Raw genomic sequence first — 16,084 nt, forward strand, 5'->3', positions numbered from 1 at the left:
TCGTAATAGTGCATTTTACAACATGTTATCTACACCGTCCATTTTCAAGATTTTCATGTTTATATATTTATTTGATTTTAACTATTTTTTAAATTTAAAATTTTATAATTAGATATAAAAATAGATTTTGAGATAATCTTAAGAACATTTTACATCAAAATTATAAGCCATGTTAAAATTTGAAGGTGCACTTTATCTCTATAGCTACGGATGCATCCGTGCCAACCTCACATTTATAAAAAAAGGGTGAGGTTTGTATAAGGTGTCAACCTTATACTGTTGAAGTCAGGTGCGCCACCAAACTATGTTGAAAATGCAGTTTGGGTGAGAGCTTGGACTAAGAATGCATGTTCCATTTTGTTTGTGCGTTATATCGTATAGCATATGAATTACGAACCATTGGTAATAATTCGATAGGGATTATATCGAGGGATGGGTACAATGTGCCTAATTTGTTTGTCATTTGTTCACCAGGAAGGCATCGATCATCTATTTGGATCAATGTTTTAAAAACCTTAAATCGTGCTTTGGATTGCCCAACTACTGCACTGATCCTGATTGGCCATGCCGATGAAAAACCAGTTAAACAAATAAAATTAGAGGGGGTTTGGGGTGGGCTGCGGACCCAATCGCCCATCCACCGAATCTTGTCCAGATTGTCAATTCCAATCTAGATTGGGGGTTTTAAAACAGTGGCTTGGACAATAGATGGTGAACGGAGCTTAAACTATGGTGAAACTTGACAATTATCATTATTATATGAGCTTCATCCCAACTATTTTTTATTTCTTACCACAAGTTACCTACAGTCACCTATAATCCTTTGTTGAGGGATGAAGTAAAGGTTCATGACCAAAACATTAATATCTTGGATTAAAGCTTTCTCTATCGCTTCTATCTTGGTTTCTTGCATAATTAAAACTTAATTGTGAATAATCATTCTAATCGCCTATCAACGTATTTTCTTGGATGAGTTTGTTATATGTTTCTATACACATATGCCCTAATAATGACTGAAAATTATGTGCGAGTCGACAACAATGGTGCATTTTAAGTATAATAGAATAAAATGAGTTTGTGCTGGTCCCATATTGCTCTATCTCAATTGCCAAATCAAGATTGAACTACTTATAAATTATTAGTGTGTAAAGAAAGCAAGTGAAAAACATCCCTTGCCCAATCCCACCTTCCTCTTGCCCAATACTTTAGACCCACAATCCCACCTTCCTCTTGCCCAATACTTTCCTCTAGCTTTTTGTATAAAAGCACCTCTCACATTGTAAATCAACTAACGGGCGTGAATTTTCTTCTTCTTCTTTTCTGTTCTATTCTTTTCTATTTTTTATTTTTTTTACAACTGAATCGTGCTTGAATTTCTAGGATATATTCCAACACTTTGTTGCCAAATTTATGTTGTTTTGAGCTTACAGCTTGAGCCACTTTAACACATAGAGAGACCGCATACACATAGAGAGAGACCGAATAGTTCATCATCACCCACATAACCCATTGTATCTCATAAGATGGGATACAACAATTCAACAGATTTACCTATTATGTGAGAGGCGCTCTTAGCTGCAAATTGATGCGATTCAAGGGCCCTTATATTTGAATCCGTAGGTGTATTGTGCAGTGTTGTCAAATTCACTTCGTTTAGGCCGAAGAGGCCGAAGCCTTCGGATTTTAGGCTTAGATCGACACGAAGCCTAGTGTTGCTATTTCAATCAGATTCGGTCCACTTCAGACTGATTTGGTCAGATTCAGATCTGATTTGGTCAGATTCAGTTCTGCTTTGGGCTGAAGCAAAAAAGGAAATCTCTATTAAAAAAATTTTCTAAAACTTTTATGTTTAATTTTTTATAATATTTTTATATATTTTATGAGTAATGACATTATGAGACCCTCCTACACCAATGGGTGAGTAGAATTCCAAAAGATCACCATTAAATTTTAACACAAATAGCAAGAAAAGTTATCACATGGGTGTGAGACTTGGGTGAATGGGTTTATTGATAACTTTTTTAGAGATTTGTCTCAAAATTTAATGGAGATCCTTTGGGGTCCTACTCACATTGTTGCGGGTGGGTCTCATAGTGTATATATATATATATATATATAAATAAATTATACTATAATAATTATTATTATATAGTTCGTATTTATAATAAAATTGTTTGATGTATTAAGTATCATCATATTCTAAGTATAATTATTATGATGTATAATTATGATTTATTTAATATTACTATTATAAAACTAAAATATCACATATCTAGTACAACACTTGTTAAGAGGTAGAGTTGGTTCAAGTGGAAGGTTAAAAAAGAGCAAGAAGTAAAGTATAGGGTAGGCCGAAATAAACATGGATAGAAGTAGTTAAAAAAAAAATGGGGATTTATGGCCTGAGAGTATGGTCTTTGATAAAGCAAAATAATGGACCAAATTTGTATAACCATTCCAAATAGTTGGAAAAAGGCTATGATGATGATTATAAACTATAATAAATATAAAATTTTACACAAATAAGTGTGAATTATAACAATGACTAGACTTAATAAATTAGTTTGCATATTAATTATGAGAAATGATCTTATAAGACCCTCCCCCATCTATGTGTGTAGGTTCCCAAAGGATCACCATTATATTTGACACGAATCTATAGAAAAGTCAAGTCTCATACTGATTTTTTTAGAGATTCGTGCCAACTTTAATGATGCTTTTTTAGGGTCTTATACACAAAGGTGCAAGAGGGTCCTATAGAATCATTACTCATTAATTATTATCATAATCTAATTATGATAATGATTACATATAATTAGAATATAATTATTTACTTTAATTGTTGTAAAATTGTAATAAATATATGATTATTTTCTAGACAAAGATAAAAAACAATTCCTATTTTTAGGATAAAATATAGAGTTATGTCGATGTCACTTTATTCAAAATTAAATTTAAATTTAGATATTGTAGGAGTAGAGGGAGAGATTCATGTGCACATCTAAAAATAGTTGCATCCAATTCTTAAAAGATAAAGATGAAGAAAAATGGCCGAATAGAATCTAATTTTAAAAAGATAAAATAAAGATAAAAGATAAGATAATAGAGGTAGGAGGGATATACAAATAGAAGGACAAAAGTGAAATATATTTAAAGCATGAAGATAAAAAAATTAAAAAATTAAAAATTAAAAATTTATCTACACCTAAATTTATTGCACCATCTCCCTAGTAAAATGAGCTGCATTTGTTTTTTAAAAAACCTATCTTCTAACTCTTTAAACTCATTTGACTATATTTTATGATATTTTTATATCTCAAACGATTTTCAAAGCTATCTTTCTCCCTCTTTTTACGGTCATATTTTCCCCCTCTCTCTTTGATGCCATGTTTTAGGGCATGAAAGGCGAGCAGCGACCTCAAGGAATGCATAATAATGTTAGTGAGTTAGTAACTAATGCATACCCTGCCTTGTAAATGCAAAGAGAGGGTGATGGAAAAGAAGATCTTAAAAAAAAATATGAGAGAAATAGAGTATGTTATTCTAAAATGTGTTTGGGACTTTAAAATGTCATAAAATAAAGTTAAATGGGTTCAAGGAGTTAGGAGACAGCTTTTTTGAAAAACTAATACCGATAATTCTTTAAGGACCCAATTTCTGTTCGGTCAAGCCCGCATATGTAGAAATGGAGGCCTCTTAATAAATCTATTTTTGACATGGATTTTAAGACTTAAATTTTGAGGATATGTAATCTCTAACATGGAGATCATGAATGTGAAAAAATAAATAAATTTTTAAAACTAAAAATGATAATTCTGGTAAGAAAACATTTGGACCTTTAGTTTCTGGAACACCCACTTGCATCCATCTTTAAGATGGATGCTTTACACTTTCTGGACTGCATATGTAGAAATGTGGTCCAGCCTGCATGAGACAATTTTCCTTCTTTTAAATATGTGGGGCTACTAGAAAATCATACATCAAACTAGGGTGTCGCAATAGTGGCCTTTCTAACTTAATATATAAAAGATAAATAAGTTATCATCATCATCATCATCTTTATCAACTATTTGGGTCAGCTGTGCGAATTCAAATCTGCCATCCTGTATGTCGTACCCCGAGGCCATAAGTCCCCATAATAAATGGATAAGGGAAAAGTTTATATAAAGCCGAGGCTCTAAACTATCAAATTTGAGCCTACCTCAAAAATTTGACTAGAAGAGGTTGTTTGATGCCCAAATATCTTCAATTTGATCATCTCAACATCGAGATGTATGGATATGAGAAAAGAAAAAAAATGGATTTTAAGTTTTAGAAATAGTGTATTTCATAACACATTTTTGGACCATCAATTTTCAAGTTTTTATTGAGCCGTCAATCTACACTATTTTTGAAGTTTTCAATTTTATAAATAAATATGAAAATATACTTTAAGGCTATCATAAAGATTTCCAATATTGAAACTATATTTCTTTACACTATTTGAAGGCAGGCTCTAATTTGATTGTCTAGAGCCTAGGCTCTATATAAACCGCACCCAAAAGATAAATATGTTGGTGGTTCATAGATGTATAGAAACATGTAGAAAGCATGACCTAGGTACATAATGTAAAAAAATCACTACATTAATCAAATTTTTTTTATCATACTTGTTATTAAGGATTGATGTCAGGGATTTTTAATATGTTTTATTTTATTATTTTTAGATTTTAGACATGTGCCTGTTTTGAGTTTACTATTAGCGCTCCAAAATTGGGCGTAGTTGTCGTTGTCTGTTAGAATCGTATTTACTTGAAGTTTGGATAAAACTATTTAAGGTAAGGTTACTTTCACTTCTGTCTTTACATAAACGATGAGGGATTCTTCGGGCGAAACGCAAAGTCTCCGAAATGGGTGAACTCGGTGACCGAGCTACAACCGGATGATTAACGAATGAGCTCGCTGTTCCCGTCTCATCCCCCAGCACAGTGACTACGGGTGGGTGGGTTGGTTTAAATTAGGCTCAACACTTCTGCGGTTACCCCTTTAGCGGCTCACTGCCTGTCCCTGTGTACCAGGTCATTTCAAAACTTCTAGGTATATAAGTCCAAGGGCTAGAATCGAAGCTTTTTATTCTGTTATCGCCCAATTTTTCTGGTAGCAGCGGCTCCCTGTAAGTTTTATTTTTAAAAGAACTTGTCTCTATTTTTCTTGCAGGGCTTTTTATTGAATTTCTTTCTGTTTTCCTTGGATTTGCTTTTCCATTACAGAGTTACGGATTAGGGTTTTGTTCTGTGGTTTTGTATGATTCTGCAACGTTGGGAAAGACACGCATTAATAGGCAGCACAATTAGGGTTATGCCTTAATTTCAAGATATACATAAAAATGAGAATGGGAAAATCTATATTTTATGGACTTTTTTTTTTTTTGATGAATTAGGGCTGTGGTTTTCCGATTTTCATAGACAAAGGATCCAGTATCAAATACATGCATGGAGAAAATTTGGATGAGTTAAGTTGACTGAGAGTATTAGAGAAATTTTTGAGGAGATTAGGGTTTTTGGTTCAAGATAAAATAGGGCTTTGAAGCTGAAATTTGTTTGAATTATTGAAGAGTTGAGTAAATTGAAAACAGGGAGAGCACATCAATGTCTCTGAGTGTGTTCTGGGTCTGAACTATTGAAGAATTTGGGGAAACTCAAAATCGCTGTCCTTAAATCTTGCATCTCTCTGCTTTGATATCTAAATAACACCAGGAAGGGCAAAGAAATCAGCCATGTCCGTTACAGCAGGAGTTAGTGATACCGTTATAGCCATTAGGGATAAACTTAGAGGTAAGATAGGGCAAACAAAGGTGAAGAGGTATTGGCCTGGTAAAGCTCCAGAATGGGCAGATGATGCAGATGAAGAAACTGACATAAAAACATCTAAAGCCATTGCCTTGGAGAAGGCTTTTCCAAGAGAAGATATCGAACTTCAGAACAAAGATGATGCTAGGCTTCGTAGGTTAGCAGAGAGTCGCAAAGATAGAGAAGAAGCCATTGCAACTCATAGGCTGATTCGTCAAGCTGAGATTGTCTCGACACGAGAGGAAGAGAAGAAAGCCCAAGAAGGGTTGGACTTAGAGGAAGAAGATGAGGAGGCTTTGGAGGAGAGAAGGAGAAGGATTAGAGAGAAGTTATTGGAAAGAGAAGAGGCTATTGTTCAACCAGAAGAAGAGGAGGAGGAAGAAGAAGAGGAAGAGGAAGAATCTGAATATGAGACTGATTCAGAAGAGGAGCAAGCTGGTATTGCAATGGTGAAACCTGTTTTTATCCCCAAATCTGAGCGTGATACGATAGCTGAGCGTGAAAGGATTGAAGCGGAGGAGCGTGCTTTCGAAGAGAAAATGAGAAGGAGATTAGATGAGAGAAAGATTCAAACCAAGCAAATAGTGGTCGAAGAGATTAGGAAGGATGAAGAAATCCAAAAAAATGCAGAAATGGAGGCCAATACTGGGGACGTGGACACAGATGATGAGATGAATGAAGCTGAAGAATACGAAGCTTGGAAGGCTAGAGAGATTTCGAGGATAAAGAGGGATAGAGAAGCAAGAGAGGCTATGCTGAAGGAGAAAGAGGAGATAGAGAAGGTTAGGAATATGACTGAGGAAGAGAGAAGAGAGTGGGAGAGGAAGAACCCAAAACCTCTAGCCCCACCAAAACAAAAATGGAGATTTATGCAAAAGTATTATCACAAAGGTGCTTTCTACCAAACTGACCCAGATGATAACTCTGGTACAGCAGGGGCTAATGATATTTATAGCCGTGATTTCTCAGCCCCCACTGGTGAGGACAAGATGGACAAAACCATATTGCCAAAGGTTATGCAAGTGAAACATTTTGGGCGTAGCGGGAGGACTAAGTGGAAGCATCTTGTTGCAGAGGATACGACTGATTGGAACAACCCGTAAGTTTGGCTTAGACATTATAATTCTTTGATTTCTTAATAAGTTGATTTCGTGTTTTTTGGAATGTTACGTTTGTTGATATTGGTATAGTTATTTACATTCTTGAAAAGAGGAGTTGATTTGCTTGTTTTTTTGAAAGGGAAAGCTTTACATGTGACCCCACCCACATATAAAGTATATGTGACCTCTGCTCTCAGCCGTCAAATTCGAGTAGATGGTTGGGATGGCTTGAGTCACAATATCTCAAGATGGTTCTCGAGTGTCAGATCTTGATCCGACGGCTCAGAGTGTTTCATTTTTAATCTTCACTGTATAAATCATTTTGCAGTGAAATTTGGGGCATGCATACATCTGGCAGGGCAGACATGAGAAAAATAAAATAAAATTTCCCTTGATGAAAAATTACCAGAATACCCCCAAAACTACTGGGGGCATTTTCGTCATTTATTTCATGAGAAATATATCTTTTTTCTATTTTTACTTGGTGCGCCTCAATAAGAAGATGGGACACCCCAAATTTCACTCAAATATTTTGTAAAAGAAAAAATAAAAAATCAAACAGAGGTTTTGGTGTGACATTGTGGCATGAGCAATCCTAGCCACCTATTCAGATCGAACTGCTGAGAATTGGAGTTAGATATAATTTATATGTGGGTGGGGTCACATGGAAAGCTGTCCCCTTTTTGAAATGCAAACTTCTTTGATATTTGTTTGGTACGATTATTTCATGATTAAATGGACTATGGAAAACTAAAATTCGTTGGGGTCATCACCGGGCCATGGATTGATTTACCATTATGGTGGAGGAGTGGGGGATATCACTGGGGTCCAGTGGATCTCCCACCATTTGCCCATCATTTCATCGCATGGTGATGATCCTGATAGACTGTCTTTTCCCCAGTCCATTGGATATTATTACTCTGTCAATTTTTTATTCATGTAACATATTTATCCTTCAGTGGTGAAAATTCGATTAGCTCTAATGCTTATTGTTCTAGGATAGACTTCGGTTGTGAGTACTCAAGTTATAAGAGTGGAATAGATTTTATTGGTGTTTATCTTTCTAGAGCAAGTTACTGGTGTTGATTCTATTGACAAAGGGTTCTTTCTTTGTATTTATTCATATTGGTTAGTTCTTGTTGTATCTGTAGATGGACATATAATGATACTCTCCGAGCAAAATACAATGCCAAAATGGCTGCCATGAACATGCCTATTGCCAAACCTAAAGGGAGCAAAAAGTTGAAGGATTGGGACCAACGGTGATTTCATGTTGTGGACTCAAGGCCATATTTGGCTAGATGGGCGACAAGCAAAGGTTCTGTTGATGTTGACGAATGTTAGTTTTATCTCTGTGCCTTGACTTCTCTTGGGGTAATCTTTTGTCATCAGTGATGTTTTGACAGCATTTTCTTGTGGTGATTGCGGATGGCTTGATACAAGAATTTTTGTATTTTATGCGTAAAATGATGATAAACAAGTAGATTCCATTATATTCACTTGTTAACATACTTCTTAGGGTTATGGCTTTGACTAGCTTCTCATTCTTGTTTTTTTTTCTGGGTTCAGCATTAAAGAGAGGCCTCTGGAATTCTTTATATGATAAAGCGCGCCTAAAGCTAATCTTGTTGGTTTTAGTAGAGGCCTTCCTCTTTTCCTTCTTCTCCTTAGTCTTCTTTTACTTTTCTGTGAAATATCCAAAATCCAGCCATTGTGTGTTGATGCATGTTTGTTCCTATTGCCTTGAGGATTTGTTTGCTTCATGTTCTATTTTTGCTTTTCTTTTTTTATTTTTGATTGGTATGTGGGGATCTAGTCTATACGTATTTTTTGCAACTTACATTCTGACTCCAAACTTTGGGAATATCACACATGCTGAATCTTTATTTGACTCTCAGTCATCTTAATTTGGTAATTTGTCTTACATTCTGACTCCTAACTTTGGGAAATATCACACATGCTGAATCTTTATTTGACTCTGTCATCTTAATTTGGTAATTTATCATGGGAACGACTTTGTGGGATTATGGGTATGCATTAAGAGCTCTCAGAAAGGCAAATTTTTTATTTTAGAATATGTTGATGCTGCCATCACCGATCATTACTGACAAGCCATTGGTACCTTTGGAGATACACCAAAGTTACTAGACGACGACAAATCAGAAGAGGATATTAACTCTCCAGAGTTGTCATTCCTCTCTCTCCGTGAACCTCTGAATTTGCAAAGCTTCCAAAAGAGTCTGACCTTCCGACGAGTTCAAGAAGGAACTTTGAGACCCATATGCTAAAGTAACATATGGGGAGATATCTAGGATCCATGTATAGCATTCATGCATATACATTCATGCATATTGCACTTTTTGTGCACACATTTCCATATACTGCTGGGTGCTATCTAGGATCCATGTTGGGGAGACAGATTTGAGAGGGTACAAAAAGATTTACAAGTGCAAGGGAGAGGGTAGATGAGGTTTGATATAATTGACTTGGTTACATGGGTAGAGATGATCTGACCAGTTATGAAAGAGGTTTCCAGATTTAGGACTAATAGGAACAGTTATGAATCATGATACACTTATATGTGATGCTAATGTGCATGACAGAGAGTAAACAAGTGATGGATCCATTGATTGAAGGTGGTACATGATGGAAAGCTCACTATATGGGATGAGAGATGACTGGAAGAGCGAGTAATTTATGGGTTGTGCTTCCATGTTGTCATGGTGAAGTCTCTTGCCTGCAAAGCAAATTGGGGATGGAACACACTTATTAATAGGTAGTTGGGTAATGACATTAGTGTTGCGTGCATTTAGGACCATCCACATGCCAAAGCATAGACACCTGTGCAGACATGGAAGACATGGGTAAAGAAGTGTCGACATTCGTCTCCGGAGATTCAGTTTTATGGATTTGTAGACATGGCATGGCTATTATGTTGACTGACATGCAAGTCCACAGATTGGACAAACAAGACCTGCCCTCTGTTTTGGTTAGTCGTGTGTTTTAGAGTAAGACGCACATGTCTATTTTGTAAGAGACTTGGGCATATGTGTCAAATGATTTGGACATTAGTCATTGATTTAGACCAACATTTTTTATTTATTTTAAGATATCGTTATTATCAGAAGGCCAAAAATTAGTTTTATGCATAACATTCTTTTATTTTAAATTACTACTATTATAAAAAAGTCAAAAATTAGTTTTATGTATAAATATATGTAGATACATATGCGTTGCAGGAGATGTGTCGTGTTAGTACCGTACTTGGCAAACTATGGGTAGATGAGTCAGATGTTGGAGTCTTCAAATTGGAGTCAGATACAAATATTTGTATCCATGTCCTATGTAATGTAGGTAGCTAGTGCCACCCTTACATGTAGAGATTTTTACACTCATAGTCAGTCATGATATATGGGGAAAGAAATGTTTATGCCTATTTCTACATGTTAACTATGTAGGCTGAGTTTTTTTTTTGGATCCCCCGTATTATATCGAGTGTTTGTGTTTAGTACATGTCTAGGTGTCTAGTAGGCGGGGTAAAAACCCCAATACTTCCTTGACACAATTGTACGAGGTATTACTCTATAAATATCTTATATATAATAATTCCCAAAATTGAAAACAACACTATAAGTGACCTAAGATGGTAGTTGTGCCTTTTTAAGTCTTTATGGGGTGAGACCTCTAGGGTTCAATACCTGGCCTCTTTAACTTTTTACTTTGTTAAAGTCCAACATGTGCAGTATAAGATAGGAAAAATTTATATAAGGTTGCAACCTGAAAATGTAGAATTAAAGATGCACCTCAAAAATCCATCGGCAAAGTTGTTTTAATGTTGGATCATCTCAACATCGATATGTATGAATATGAAAAAAAAACTCATAAATAGTGCATCTTGCAACATATTATCTAAACCATCCATTTTCAAGATTTCATATGTTTATAGATCTACTTGATTTTAACCATTTTTGAAGTTAAAAATTTTATAATTGGAGACGAAAATAGATTTTCATATAATCCTAAGAATTTTTACACCAAAATTACATGTTATGATAAAATTTGGTGGTGCGCCTTAATTGGATTGTTTAAGGTTGCAACCTTATAGAAACCATTGATAGCTCCAGTGATGAAACATACATTGGACCCTCACACAGCCCGTCCAATCCTTCTTCACCAAGCTACGATTCTGATGGTTATCCCCTCAATTATGACACTGATTGAAAAACATTGTTTGATACTATTCTGTCGGCAACACTGTTCGACATCACTGTGGACATCACTGTTCAAGATAAGAAGCCACCTGTCCATTGTTCACTGTTCATGTCGGCCACCCGTCTACTTACAATCACTTTTTATTGTTCATAATGGCCACCTGTCCTGGCTACCTGTCTTACTTTATTATCTTTTGGAATTCGGATTTCAAGTTCGATGCCTATATAAGGCCCTTTAAGTCAGTTGTAAAGCCAGAGCGCTGCTTAGAGCCTCTCAGCCTAATTTCTTTTTGTTGGTGTGCTTCTTTCTTATGCTTTCTACTTATGCTTTCTTCTTATGCTTGTATTTGTAAGCTTGATCCTTATAGTAATAGACCCTCGGTGTGCATATTTGTATGTCATTAATTATGTTCAACTGTTTCCTTAATATTTTATCAATGTTATCCTATTCCTTATCTGTTCCTTACCTGTTGATTTCTTATGCTCATCTATATTGTGTCCTCAAATCATTCTGTCTCTTTCTTTTTCTTCAAGTAAAATATATGCCCAAAATTCATCTGAAGCATCTGTTTGCAAAATTCTTTTTCCTGTAGAGGGGATTTTTAAAGAAGGTAAATTTTGAGATAATCTTTTGAGCTCTAGAACACACTCAGTCTGTTTTCTTGTCCATGGCGGTGCTTTTTTCTTTAACAAAAGGTAAAGAGGACTAGAAAACAGAGAGAGTTTAGGAATAAAAGGGGCCATATAATTTACGATTCCTAATAATTACTGGATTTGCTTTACAGAAGATACAGTATCAGGGAATTCTAGCAAGTGTTTGGCTATATGGGGCTGGACTTTGTACATTCCATTGTGAAAATGTATTCCAAAGAAGTCTATTTCGGTAGTAGCAAAGACACATTTTTTTTTCAGAAAGCATAATATCATATTTACAGCATAGGAGTAGAACTTTTCTAACAAGAGAACATGACTATCTAGATCAGGAGAAAAGAGGAGTATGTCATCTATATATATCAGTGCTTGTGTTGAGATTGGTTCAAAAATGGTAGTTAAGACTTTTTGAAAATATGTAGGTGCATTTTTCAAACCAAAAGGCATAACCGTCCATTGGAAATGGTAATTTGGTAAACAAAAGGTTGTTTTAGGACTATCATCTGGGTGAATTCCTATTTACCAAAATCTTGATTTTAAGTCAAATTTTGGAAAATATGTGGGCATGAGAAATCTGAGAAAATAGTACAATTTGACTAGGCAAAGGGAATTTATCATCTGCAAGGAGTGTATTCAAAGGTTGATACTTGATTACTAGCCTGAGTTTTCTTCGAATTCGTTCAGCTCTTTTATTTACATAAAAAGCTTCACAAGCCCAAGGAGAACTAGTAATTTCAATTAATTGTTCCTTTATCAAATCCTGTATCTTTAGCTTAGCTTGTTCCAATAGATCTGGGTTTAAACCTTTGTGAGAAGCCTTTGTAGGATTTATGTCTTCATTATTCCTAAAAGGCAGTTTAACATAAAAATTCTGATTTCTCCATAATGGGTTGGTACATTTTTTGAGAAACTCAGAGTGGGAATTGGCACAACAATCTGATATAATTTTTTGTCTCACAGTTTCTAAGGTGCAAGGTTGGTCTATGGAAGCAATCTAGAGCAAGGTTAGGTTCCTATAATGCAATCCTTTGGAAATCTATTGAAGTTTTACTTGATGCAAAACATCAAATCCAAGTAAAAGTTCCTTCTTGGCAAATAGGATTCTAAGAGTTTATGTTGAATAACTAATTTGGAAAGAGTTTTATCAAAATGGGTTTGCTAATTTGAGTTATGGTAAATTTCTCTCCATTTGCAGCTTTAAAAGTCTGGTTACATGTTTCCCAAAACTGTTTTGGTAATAAATCAGGTTTTAAAATACTAGCTGATGCACCTGAATAAAAAAATGCTGGCATGGTCAAAGGCTTGGAATAGTATTCTTGGAGTATCTGAACAAGGGCTATTGGGGTAGACTGATAGGGTAGACTGTTTATGTCTGAAATTTCCTCCCGTGGAGACAATATCTTTGGAACAAGGGTGTTGCTGTTTTCATTTAGCTCATAATTACCAAAATAGGAAATGGATATCAATGTTTCAGGACTCTGTTCATCATCAAGAGAAAACACAGATTCTAAATCATCATCAATTTCTTCTTCGAGAACCTGTGACAAAAGATGTATTATCTTTTTTTGATTTGGGCAATCTTTTGCAAAGTGTCCTTTCTTTCCACAAACATAGCATCTATCTCCTTTCTTGTGTCCTCTGAATCTTGATTTTCGAAGATATTTGAATCTTTTGAATTTCTTCTTTTTCCTTTCGAAACAGGTGGACACGAACACTGTTTTTCTGCATCACATTTAATCTTGAGATATGGTTTATCACAAGATTTTCCAAGAAATACTTATTTTTTTTCCATTTGTTTCGCAAATTCAACTTGGTTGCAGAGTCTTTTCAAAGCATGGAGAACAAACTGGTATAATTCACCAAAACTAGTTTTCTGAATAGTAAGTACTTGATTTTCCATTGTCTTTGTTGCTTCTTTACCAAGAGTGGGAGGTATGGATTCAAGACAAAATTGTTTCAAATTTATATCATCAATTCCTCCTAGTTTATGGTATCTCTTGTTCATCTCCGAAAAATGTTTTTCAAGATCTTGTCTCTTGAAAGAACAACATTTAAGATGAAAAAATTCATCTCTGGCCGCAATTTGTTCATACTTAACTGGGCCAAAAAATTCAGAGACCAAATAATTAAGAAATTCAACAATGGACTGACTATTTCTTAACTGAGTTTGTCTATATTCTCCAGGACTTATGTACCAATCAAAAAGGCGTCCCCTTAGCCTTACAATGACTTTAGAAATTGTACTGGCTAATGTATTTGCAGGATTAAGCATCTCTGAGTGCATCCATCCTTGAATCTCTCTGAATTTGTCATTCCAACGAGACGGTAGATTGTCATCAATAGTAAATCCTTTAGATGAATCTCCATAGGTTGGGATAGGTTGAGGTTCTTGGTTGTCAGGGGGTCTAAATTCTTCTTCCATGACAGGGTCTGGTTCTTGGGGTGGTTCATGAGGGTTCATGATTAATAATGAATCTGAATCCAAAGAAGAAGAAGAGGATTTATCATCAAGAGTTTCAGAGGTATCAGACATATCTTCTGAGGATTGTGTTTCAGTTTGAAGATTTACTTCAGGCTATTTTGCTAGGTTTTTGAGGAATGAACTCATATTGTTCATGGGTTTGGAGGGAATCAATATCTGAGTTGGGACTGAAGAGGCTATGACATCAGGTTCAGTATCAGATAACTGGAACATTTGGGTTTTATTTTTAGGTATTTGAGGACTACTATGAGGTAGAACTGTTATGGGTGTGGGTGCAGAGGTGACTGAGGGTTTAGGTATTGGATTTTGTGAAGAACTGGGTATTGAAACATTTGGTTTTTTTCGTAATTGAGGAAAGAACATTTCTTCTGGGAATCGTATTGTGGCTGAGGGTATTGAGATTTCATCCAAAGATCTTTCTCAAGGCTTTGTAACTGTTTTTCTAAAAAAACGTTTTCCTTTCCTTTCTGATTCAATAAATAGGATTGCTCATGAATATCCTTTATTGTATATAAGATGTGCATCAACTCTTCATGCAACAGTTGAATCTTTTCTTTTAATTGAACAATTATGCCAGCTACTCCGTGTAACTGAGAAGACATAACATTTTGTTTTTCCTCTATTCGAAGTAATGCTAAATTATGTGATTTAGCATTTTCAGCTTGCCAATTGAGGCTTGCTTCAGCTGGGGATATAGACTTTTGTACTCCAGTAACATCTCTTATACTGGGATTTTTTATCTTCCATACATCTTTTTCATTTTCTTGGATTTTTTCATAATCATGCAATGGAGGAATATTTGAGGCATAACTTGAACTTTGAAGATCAAAAGCTAAGCATTCTGGAATGTGAATTCTTTTGTCAGAATTTCATTCTGACCATCCCATCCTGTAGGGACGATATCAGAAACAGTGTGTTTGGGTTTTTTACTACCATAAGTCACGTAATAATCCCATTTTCCTGAACTTTCTCCAAGTAATCCAACAATTGGATCACCTTCGATGTATCTCTGATGAAGCTTTTTTTGAGATGAATTTTTCTTTTTGTTTTTGTTTTTTGGTATTTCATCAAAATCATCTCTAAGACAAGTGGAACAATTGCAAGTATCAAACCAATTATGACCATCAAAAGTTTTCTGTTCATAAATTGGTTTCCTTGTTTTATCAAAAGCAACAATTGGAACTTTTTCAAGTAGTCCTTGAAATTGGGTAGGGAATATTTCTCTGGTTTGATTTTCAATAGCTCTAGGTGTCTGAAAACTTATCTGAATTGTTCCATCAGGCATTCTGGAATCTGATTGCATCACTGGTTGACTTTGTTTTTGGAAATTCTCATAATTTGTCATCTATGTGGATGGAATCAATTCAAGCAACCTTTCTCGAGATATTTGTCTAGGAATGTAATGGCAGACAGGTTGGGAATTATTGTCAACTTTGATGAACAAGGCAATATTCTCATGTTCAGGGGATAAAGGGGTAATTATATCAAAAGCATGGTTCTGTAATCTATACACCATTTGATAATGGAGTGTAGCTACAGTGGCTGTTTCAATTTGCTTGGTTCCTGTAATTTGCAATTGGACTTGAAAAGCAGAACTCAAATGAGGGTCTTTGATTGAGATATTAAAGTTTGGGAAAAAAGTAACAAAAATGGTGCTAGCGTTTAAGGTTGTTTGCACAGTTTCGATACAGGCATGCTGGTATTCTAAAAATCTGGAATTTAACAAAGCAATTCGGGAACTGCCTCCATACATTTTCTTCCATGAAATGTTAAGGCCAATTTGATGGCTCCAAAATGAATATGCGTATACTC

The 16,084-nt window shown here is 35.2% G+C and overlaps 1 protein-coding gene across 11 annotated transcripts; it reads left to right on the forward strand.

Annotated features, from left to right (window-relative positions):
- Positions 1-4,870: 4,870 nt before the first annotated feature.
- Positions 4,871-8,421, forward strand: LOC18421518 (microfibrillar-associated protein-like protein). 11 transcript variants are annotated; one of them, XM_020661624.2, is made up of 4 exons: positions 4,871-4,977; positions 5,058-5,152; positions 5,250-6,927; positions 8,080-8,421. In XM_020661624.2, exons 3-4 carry the CDS (start codon positions 5,756-5,758, stop codon positions 8,192-8,194), a joined length of 1,287 nt encoding a protein of 428 aa, XP_020517283.1. In that variant the 5' UTR covers positions 4,871-4,977; positions 5,058-5,152; positions 5,250-5,755; the 3' UTR covers positions 8,195-8,421. The 11 variants fall into 11 exon arrangements, with proteins under 11 accessions (XP_020517283.1, XP_088718062.1, XP_011624002.1 ...); XM_088861936.1 differs by having other exon boundaries at positions 5,420-6,927; XM_011625700.3 differs by having other exon boundaries at positions 4,871-5,152.
- Positions 8,422-16,084: the final 7,663 nt, after the last annotated feature.

The sequence above is a fragment of the Amborella trichopoda genome, chromosome 3, assembly GCF_054954075.1.
Source record: "Amborella trichopoda isolate Santa Cruz 75 chromosome 3, AtrichopodaSantaCruz75HAP2 v2.0, whole genome shotgun sequence".
Taxonomy (NCBI): Eukaryota; Viridiplantae; Streptophyta; class Magnoliopsida; order Amborellales; family Amborellaceae; genus Amborella; species Amborella trichopoda.